The 10,000-nt window shown below is 43.7% G+C and overlaps 2 protein-coding genes across 3 annotated transcripts in view; both read right to left on the bottom strand.

The window, feature by feature from the left end:
• The window catches only part of LOC307080742 (uncharacterized protein), a gene marked incomplete at both ends in the record, with an annotated part of 42,354 nt that extends 36,708 nt beyond the window's left edge, over positions 1–5,646 (bottom strand). Inside the window, one exon of the mRNA XM_079743607.1 lies at positions 5,586–5,646. Coding sequence (XP_079599733.1) covers positions 5,586–5,646 — 61 coding nt within the window. The remainder of the gene's footprint in view (positions 1–5,585) is intronic.
• A 910-nt stretch (positions 5,647–6,556) lies between these two features.
• The window catches only part of insc (INSC spindle orientation adaptor protein), a gene marked incomplete at its 3' end in the record, with an annotated part of 55,007 nt that continues 51,563 nt past the window's right edge, over positions 6,557–10,000 (bottom strand). For both annotated transcript variants that reach the window (XM_079744054.1, XM_079744055.1), the window contains exons 12-13: positions 9,913–9,989; positions 6,557–6,685 (exon numbers count right to left, since the gene is read on the bottom strand). In XM_079744054.1, the coding sequence (XP_079600180.1) occupies positions 6,557–6,685; positions 9,913–9,989 (206 nt within the window). The remainder of the gene's footprint in view (positions 6,686–9,912; positions 9,990–10,000) is intronic.

Here is a 10,000-nt window from a genome sequence, read left to right as displayed (position 1 = left end):
AGAGAGAGAGACACAGAGAGAGAGAGAACAGAGAGAGAGAGAGCAGAGAGAGAGAACAGAGAGAGAACGGAGAGAGAACATAGAGAGAACAGAGAGAGAGAGAGAGAACAGAGAGAGAACGGAGAGAGAGAGAGAACGGAGAGAGAAAACAGAGAGAGAACAGAGAGAGAGAACGGAGAGAGAAAACAGAGAGAGAGAAAAGAGAGAGAGAACAGAGAGAGAGAGAGAACAGAGAGAGAGAACAGAGAGAGATAACAGAGAGAGAAAGCAGAGAGAGAGAACAGAGAGAGAGAGAGAACAGAGAGAGAAAACAGAGAGAGAGAACAGAGAGAGAGAACAGAGAGAGAGAACAGAGAGAGAGAGATACCCAGTCGTCCTGGCTACCATCAGACAGACTGCAGAGTGTCCCAGCCTTCCTCCTCTCTTACTCTATTAACAGTCTAAAAACACTGCTAAAATAATTGTTTAGTACATCATTTCCTTCTGACAAATGCATTTAAGGACGTTTGCTTTTAACTTGTTACTTTATCACAACTCTTGCTATAGAGAGCAACATTGACCGCCCACTCTTTTAACAGCTCTGGTTCAGGAAGTAGATTTCCCATTCATTTTCTCAATTTACTTTTTGAAAAATCGTTCTAGAATGATTTTTAAGCCTGAAACCAAGCCAATCGTCCGTCAAGGTAGTCGTGACCATATGATTCAGGGAAAAAATAAATTTGGAAAACTGAAGAAAAGGCAAAGGTTTTTTTTGTGAAGAGTGAAGGAACTAGCCTACTCATCCCATAAACCATTGAGAACTTTTTCGCTATGGTTACAACCCAATAGTTTAGCGTGTTTCTTGCATCTTATAACCTTTGTCATTATTATATTGTTAATATTGTTAATACAAGTTGTGTCATGTATTCTTTGTTTGTGTGTGTGTCTGTGTATAGTGTTTTATATAGTGTATGATGTTGTCATCAACATGTTACGTTCTTTCGTTCCTGACTGCAATCACCGTGTAATAACATTACTCGTATACATGTGAATTCAGTCTTTTATTCTGTCCCACAAAAACACACAGTTTGGAGGCCAAAAGCTTAAAAAGTTGTTTAAGCTTTCATAACGCTGCATCTTACGCCGCATCTTTACACCATGTTTCCTCAACTCTCCGACGGAGTAAAGACAGCGTTTTGGACGACTTTGTAATCCATTCGATAAGGTTTTAATGACAGCCAGATGAGCTCCTCCTATTGATCCTCTCAGCCAGTAAGTAGAAACCTTCCTCACCAATCATTCACCTCCCTACGATGTGGATCGAGGCTATATCAGGTGGCCCATGTTCAGAAACACTCTTCAGACTCACCACTATTAAACATAGATCAACTTTCTGTCTGCCTCAGAAAGCGGAACATGGACCCATGTATCAGCTACTACAACTGTGTTCAACGTGAACATCTGTTCTGTAGGCCTACATCAATTCTTCTTGATGTTCAGTGTGGCTTTTTTACCAATAGGCAATATTCATTTTTCTAAAGAATATGAAGTTCCCATGAACGCTGCCTCCTTTTATAGTTACAACTTGACATAACCTGTACAATGAAATGTGTGTCCACCAGGTGTCATCCAAATGCTTTAATGGAACATCCACTAGAAGGTTACTCGGTAGTAGTCTGATGTTAAAGAAGCGCAGTTTAATCCCGTATAACGAGGGGTCGGACCCTGTTAATATGATGAGGCTCATTAAGACTCCCCTGAGGTGGGAGTTTATTGGAGATGAATCTTGTGCAATCGGACAGAATAGCTTATTTGAATAGCATTATCAGTAGCATTATAACAAGATCTTACTTTTATAGTGTGTGGTGAGACATCGCAAGGAGACCTTATATTGTTTGACTCCTCATCATATGTTTAATCTATGTATCATATAAAACTACGGGAATGAATGTGGATTACGTATTAATAGTATTTGATGAAGTAGTCTGGTAGAACGAGTCGCATTCATGCGCAAAAAACATTTGTTAACAGTCGGTGGTATTCATTTTTTAGGCAATAAATATTGCTTCTTGGTAAAACTGCCACACTAAACATTCAGAAGAATAGGGTTGGGCCTTCAATAACACACATTATATTTACATTGAAAACATTTGTAAAAGGTGGGAGTTTTACGATTGAGATTTCAGGGTGAAACCACACCAGACAAACCCATGACTATTCTAAAATTAAGCAAAGAAATATCAATCGGTTCTTGTGTCCATAAAGCATGACACAAAAAGTAAAAATCAGTCAGGTCCAGTAAATCATCTTAAATCCAAACTTAAAGGCAAAATAAATAAGAACCCTTTAAAATGCAAAAATATTCCAAGACAAATAACTTCAATCCAAAAATACATTTTCATTTGCAATTGTTATTTGTTGTTGATGTTAGGAGGGACTACAGTGGGATAATGGCATTATTTACAGATTCTAGAGACACATCAACAGCAAATATTCTCTGCTTCACAGATGTGTGTCCTTCCTTCCAGCCCTCCGAACCCCCATCATCTCCCTAGCCTTCCTCATGGGTGTGTCTGCGCTATATGTTGATCTTTGATTTTAAATAGGAGAGATAAAACGACAGAAGCACTGCAGAAGAGATTCATCGAAGTCAAAAGTTTTACAGAGAAACTCGATACCCATAAAGATATGATCCTGCTTTTGGAGTGTCCCTGCAATAGGGCAGAGCTTGTTCACCATTCTCTGGGGTGGTCCTGTTGTTCAGGTGCTTTAATCATTTCTCAGTGTTCTCAGTCGAATTGTAGTGAGCTTGAATAGTTCATTGATGAATAAATGAAAAATATAACAAAAAGCAGGACTAGCAGTAGTCCGTAGAAAAAGAAAAACACAGAATATCAGAGGAACCTGTGTTCCTTCTCCGTCTGTGTCCGGGACGCAGTGGTCATGTATATTTCATCCACGAAGACACGCAGGAGCATATTTTATCATAAAGGCCTGTGAACACAATCCCACGCGTATGTTGGCCAACACAGACACACACACTCACACTCACACACACACACACAGACACACACACACTCAATTGTATGGATGTGCCCGCTCAGAATACGTACCCTAAGGGGAGAGGGCTGCAGAGGAGAGCAAGAAGAGATGCAGTTGTCTCTCAAAGGAGAGGAAGGGTTAGAGAGAAACCAGAGAGATACAAAGGACCCGCGCTACCCCTCTGAGCTGCCCAGAGAGAGATGAGACAGCCCCTCTCTGATGAAGGGGGGCTCTCCCCCTGTCTCTCTCTCACTCACACTTTCACTAGAGAAACCTTGATGCCAACTGCTCCCAGGGGACTTTTATTGTGATAGGGAGACTTGTCATAATGCCACCAGAGCAGCTCAAAGGTCAGCTGGTGTCTGTGCGTGCGTGCTGCTGTAATGATTTAGGTCAATATTTCAATGGCTTTACCAACCATTCGCCCGCAGTGCTGCACACCTTTCCGTATCAAGCTTCCCCCCCCCCCCCCCCCCCCCACACACACCAAATTCTTAGTTATCATTTAGATTTACACTTTTACCTGAACTTAACTTACACTGTTTCTTTTGCTCCTAATTTATATCAATTGAGTGAAATACAGCGAGCCAGGAGGTATAATACGATGGATCGTTTAGTGCCTCAAGGCCATCAAAACCATTTGAAAAAACTTCCTTCTCCAATACCACAATTTTAAAACCCATTTTTATCATACAATATACAATACAATACAATATAATATAGATTTTACTTTTATTCAAAATATAAGTTTTAAGTGCCCTGTAATAATATTGAAATAAAAGGTCTAACGAATGACCCCAAAGTGTGGCAACAATAGCAACATACCTTTCTTATTATCATCAATAATGAATATAAAACAGCACACAATATTAAACTGCTCTCATCCTTTCTTTCACTCTCTAATTAGGTCTTGGAAGACGCAGAGCACACTGTGTTTGTGCAGCAGCTTAAAAGAAAGGCAAAGGCCAACAAGACCATGAACGAGAAAAAAGAAACACTCGTAGAAGTGCTCGACGCATGCCCCCGTGATATTTTCCCCAACATGAACAGCCTCCTCACATTACCCATGACATGTACTGTGCAGACTCTTTCAGCTGTCAATCGGATAAAAACAGGCACCAGGGCTACAATGTTGACAGATAGACTGAACTCGTTGTCCCTGCTTTCATTTGAAAGGGAATTGACTAATTCACTGGAATATCAAGAAATTCTTGCTGTGTTCAGCACGAAACCCCACCGTCTCCTTCTGTCAGCCCCAAGTCCCACAAGCAAGTTTGAATGAAACTGTGTGCATTTGTGATTATTCATCAGTTATTTCAGATTGTTATGCTGTTGTTTGTATGGTTAGATATGTTATTCATTTAATTATTCTTAGGAAATAAGCTACAGGAGAAATAATTTTTGATCGTTTTCCTGCTGTTTGTGTTTAGCAGCTGTGTCAGATCCAATGCTGCTGTTATTTCATGTCCTTACAGTTCTTCTGTCATTCTGAATTTATAAGAAACAGTTAAATCAGTTTGGACAGTTCCCTGCGCGCCGTGCTGGGTAAATGAATGGAGAGAAACAGACCCTCCAAAGATCTAATTCCGTTTCAGTCTTTTTGTGTACTGAACGTTCAAAAGAGATAAATGAAGTTAGGCTTACTGCCATGGTGTGTGTCTTTGTCCGCTTCAGCTCCGAGCCGAGGACAGCGACAACAGAGCCACAGGTAGGCTCCAGTCGCTGTCCTCAGTGCCGCAGAAAGGCGCTGAAACGGAGATGAAGGGGAACCCCGTTTTTTTGGGGAGCTTATTTTAACTGGCCCATCCGGTTTTCTGGAGGCCCGTCCACAATCAAAATCCTAGCGCCGCTAGTGCCGTGTAGCACACACAAAAGTGCCGGTTTTACTCAACTAGTTTATATTATATGCATCAATTTACACAGTAGGCTAATATATCAACAGCAATTCATGTTTAAAATACATATTAGGAAATATGTTAGCCTCATGGTAGCCTACATTCAGTTTAATCCTTATGCATGAGAACACTACACAACTCCTCCTGTCCTCTAAATCCCGGTCCGACAGTATGACTCCTGATGTAACACACAAACCAAAGGACAGCACTCTCCCTTTATTCTTCATCACATGCTATAGGCCTACAGGAAGAGCCTTTACAACTTTTTTTTTAGCTAATACAATTCCAGGTAGGCCTAGGCAGCAGCGGGTACAATTTGTTGGATTAATAATAAAGCTGTACATTATAAAGAAAAATATATATTACAAATTATTCCTGGGGAATAGACTTAAACCAACCTAAACATTTTCTGCAAAAACATGTTTACCCAGTTAAAATCACTGGAAGTATGCAAACGATAAGAAAACAAAAAGTTAAATATTACCCTTTTTTATAACCATTACATTTAAATATGGTGTACATTATTCTTTCTGCCTGCAGTACTTGATATCACCAAATTTAAAACTCACCTTTATACTCATTGAAACATTCAGGCTGAAACTATTTCTGAGATTCATGCCTCTTTGGTTTCAAGGGAGATACGGAGCTTGTGTTCTTTTAAAGTAGCACCTCGCTTGAGCCAGGAGGGACAGATGTCCTGGTTCTGGATCTCCAGACACCAACAAGTCATGTGTTCGGATTCCTTCAGTATTGGAAAAATGTCAACATACATACAAATAATAAATAAATCAAACTATTCTTCTGTTGTCGTCCCTTCTCCCCTCGTCTCCTCCTCCTTCTCCCCTCGTCTCCTCCTCCCCCTCCAGTCTCCTCCTCCTCCCCCCCCAGTCTCCACCCCCTCTCCTCGTCTCCTCCTCCTCCTCCCCTCGTCTCATCCTCCTCCCCTCGTCTCCTCCCCCTCTCCTCGTCTCCTCCCCCTCCCCTCGTCTCCTCCCCCTCTCCTCGTCTCCTCCTCCTCCCCTCGTCTCCTCCTCCCCTCCTCCTCCCCTCGTCTCCTCCCCCTCCCCTCGTCTCCTCCCCCTCCCCTCGTCTCCTCCCCCTCCCACAGTCTCCTCCCCCTCTCCTCGTCTCCTCCCCCTCCCCTCGTCTCCTCCTCCTTCTCCCCTCGTCTCCTCCCCCTCCCCTCGTCTCCTCCCCCTCTCCTCGTCTCCTCCCCCTCCCACAGTCTCCTCCCCCTCCCACAGTCTCCTCCCCCTCTCCTCGTCTCCTCCCCCTCTCCTCGTCTCCTCCCCCTCCCCTCGTCTCCTCCCCCTCCCACAGTCTCCTCCCCCTCCCCTCGTCTCCTCCCCCTCTCCCCCTCTCCCCTCGTCTCCTCCCCCTCCCCTCGTCTCCTCCCCCTCTCCTCCCCCTCCCCTCGTCTCCTCCCCCTCCCCTCGTCTCCTCCCCCTCTCCCCCCCCTCCCCTCGTCTCCTCCTCCTCCCCTCGTCTCCTCCCCCTCCCACAGTCTCCTCCCCCTCCCCTCGTCTCCTCCCCCTCCCCTCGTCTCCTCCCCCTCCCCTCGTCTCCTCCCCCTCTCCTCGTCTCCTCCCAGCCCAGCGTTTGGAGCAGGAGACGCTGCAGCATGGTGAGTGGGGGCAGGATCATACAAAGCTCTCCTCCATGTTGGAGCACAGCAGGAAGGAGTCTACCAGCCGAGGCTTGATGAGCTGCTGGTGGTCCGCAGGTTCGATGCCGTCTGGACACCCTGCCGCTAGCCGCCTGAGAGCAGCCTGGGGGAGAGAGAGACACACACATAAATACACACCTATATACACACACAAACACACACACACCCACACACACACACAATACATACACAACACATAAATACACAAACACAAACACACACTCAAACACAATAATACATACACAACACATAAATACACAAACACACACACACACACACGCAAACACAATAATACATACACAACACATAAATACACAAACACACACACACACACGCAAACACAATAATACATACACAACACATAAATACACACACAAACACAATAATACATACATAACACAAACACGCACATACACAATAATACAAACAGACACATGAAAACACACAAACAATAATACACACGTACACAATAAAACACACACACATAAATTCACACACACATAAACAGATAAATACACACACACGTATTTACACACACACACACAGATAAATTAACACCCCCCCCACACACACACACACACACATAAATAGACACACTACAGACACATACAAACACAATATTAGAAACGCACACACACGCGCACACACACACACACAAAGACACACACACGTTAATACACACACACATGCATAAATACAAAGACACATGAATACACACACACACATAAATACACCCCCATCAATACACATACACACAGACACACACACACACACTTAAATACACCCCCATCAATACACATACACACAGACACACACACACACACTTAAATACAAACACACACAAAGATAAACACAGGCACATAAATACACAACAACAACAACAACAAACAAAATACTACACATGCACAATAACTTAAAGGGGACCTATCATGCCACCAGGTGTGAGTGTGATTTGCCGTTACAAGCCGTTTCGAAAAATCTGCCCCATATGACATCACTAGTGGGCGTGTCCACCTAGATCTGTGCTTGACAGATCAGTCTACCAGCCTACCCAGTGGACTGAAGTAAACCTTGCTCATCTATCCAGCACAGATCTAGGTGGACACGCCCCCTAGTGATGTCATGTGGGGCAGATTTTCGAAACGGCTCGTAAGGCTAAACACACTCACACCTGGTGGCATGATACGTCCCCTTTAAACAAAACTAACACAACACACACCCGTGGACGCACACACGCACATACACACACACACACACACACACACACACACACACACACACACACACACACACACACACACACACACACACACACAGGAATAACCTCATGGTCCAAGATGTATTAAATGTCATACTTTTTGAGGAGCACAGATAATCCTGTGCATAGACGCACACACTCTCCATCAGAATAACTAAGGCACATTTAGAGTCCTCACTGCTGTTGAACACTGTCTTAAAAATATATATATTTATAATGGCCATATATATATATACAGTGGGGCAAAAAAGTATTTAGTCAGCCACCAATTGTGCAAGTTCTCCCACTTAAAAAGATGAGAGAGGCCTGTAATTTTCTTCACAGTATACCTCAGCTATGAGAGACAAAATGAAAAAAAAAAATCTAGAAAATCACATTGTCTGATTTTTAAAGAATTTATTTGCAAATTATGGTGGAAAATAAGTATTTGGTCAATAACAAAAGGTCATCTCAATACTTTGTTACATGCCCTTTGTTGGCAATGACAGAGGTCAAACGTTTTCTGTAAGTCTTTACAAGGTTTTCACACACTGCTGCTGGTATTTTGGCCCATTCCTCCATGCAGATCTCCTCTAGAGCAGTGATGTTTTTGGGCCTTCGCTGGGCAACACGGAGTTTCAACTCCCTCCAAAGATTTTCTATGGGGTTGAGATCTGGAGACTGGCTAAGCCCCTCCAGGACCTTGAAATGCTTCTTACGAAGCCACTCCTTCGTTGCCCGGGCGGTGTGTTTGGGGTCATTGTCATGCTGAAAGACCCAGCCACGTTTCATCTTCAGTGCCCTTGCTGATGGAAGGAGGTTTTCACTCAAAATCTCACGATACATGGCCCCATTCATTCTTTCCGTCACACGGATCAGACGTCCTGGTCCCTTGGCAGAAAAACAGCCCCAAAGCATGATGTTTCCACCTCCATGCTTCACTGTAGGTATGGTGTTCTTTGGATGCAACTCAGCATTCTTTCTCCTCCAAACACGACGAGTTGAGGTTTTACCAAAAAGTTCTATTTTGGTTTCATCTGACCATATGACATTCTCCCAATCCTGTTCTAGACCATCCAAATGCTCTCTAGCAAACTTCAAACGGGCCCGGACATGCACCGGCTTTAGCAGGGGGACACGTCTGGCACTGCAGGATTTGAGTCCCTGGCGGCGTAGTGTGTTAGTGATGGTAGCCTTTGTTACTTTGGTCCCAGCTCTCTGGAGGTCATTCACTAGGTCCCCCCTTGTGGTTCTGGGATTTTTGTTCACCGTTTTTGTCATCATTTTGACCCCACAGGGTGAGATCTTGCGTGGAGCCCCAGATCGAGGGAGATTATCAGTGGTCTTGTATGTATTCCATTTCCTAATAATTGCTCCCACAGTTGATTTCTTCACACCAAGCTGCTTACCTATTGCAGATTCAAACTTTCCAGCCTGGTGCAGGTCTACAATTGTGTTTCTGGTGTCCTTTGACAGCTCTTTGGTCTTGGCCATAGTGGAGTTTGGAGTGTGACTGTTTGAGGTTGTGGACAGGTGTCTTTTATACTGATAAGGAGTTCAAACAGGTGCCATTAATACAGTCAACGAGTGGAGGACAGAGGAGCCTCTTAAAGAAGAAGTTACAGGTCTGTGACAGCCAGAAATCTTGCTGGTTTATAGGTGACCAAATACTTATTTTCCACCATAATTTGCAAATAAATTCTTAAAAAAATCAGACAATGTGATTTTCTGGATTTTTTTTTTCATTTTGTCTCTCATAGCTGAGGTTTACCTATGATGAAAATTACAGGCCTCTCTCATCTTTTTAAGTGGGAGAACTTGCACAATTGGTGGCTGACTAAATACTTTTTTGCCCCACTGTACATATATAAAAGTAAATATATATACACATAAAAAAAAAGATGTAATTACTTTTTATATTCATATACTGGCTTTATGTGTCCACGGGTTCAAAGTTCTGACATACACGCACAAAAATACGTGGACACATAACAGAAAATTTGTGCGTTTAGTAGAAGATGTGTGCGTCTATTAGACCCACGGACTCCCAGACACTGAGCCACATGGGAGCGCTCAAAGAGGTGCCAACGCACCAGGCACGCCACCAGCACGGAGTCGCTGTTGTTGCGCTCGGCGGGGGAGCGGCAGAGTTTGATGAGACGAGCCGGAGCTGAGCGGGGA

This window comes from Pollachius pollachius (assembly GCF_949987615.1).
Source record: "Pollachius pollachius genome assembly, chromosome: 9".
Lineage (NCBI taxonomy): Eukaryota > Metazoa > Chordata > Actinopteri > Gadiformes > Gadidae > Pollachius > Pollachius pollachius.
The sequence above is the reverse complement of the archived record's forward strand: the minus strand, read 5'-3'. Positions and strand labels throughout refer to the sequence as shown.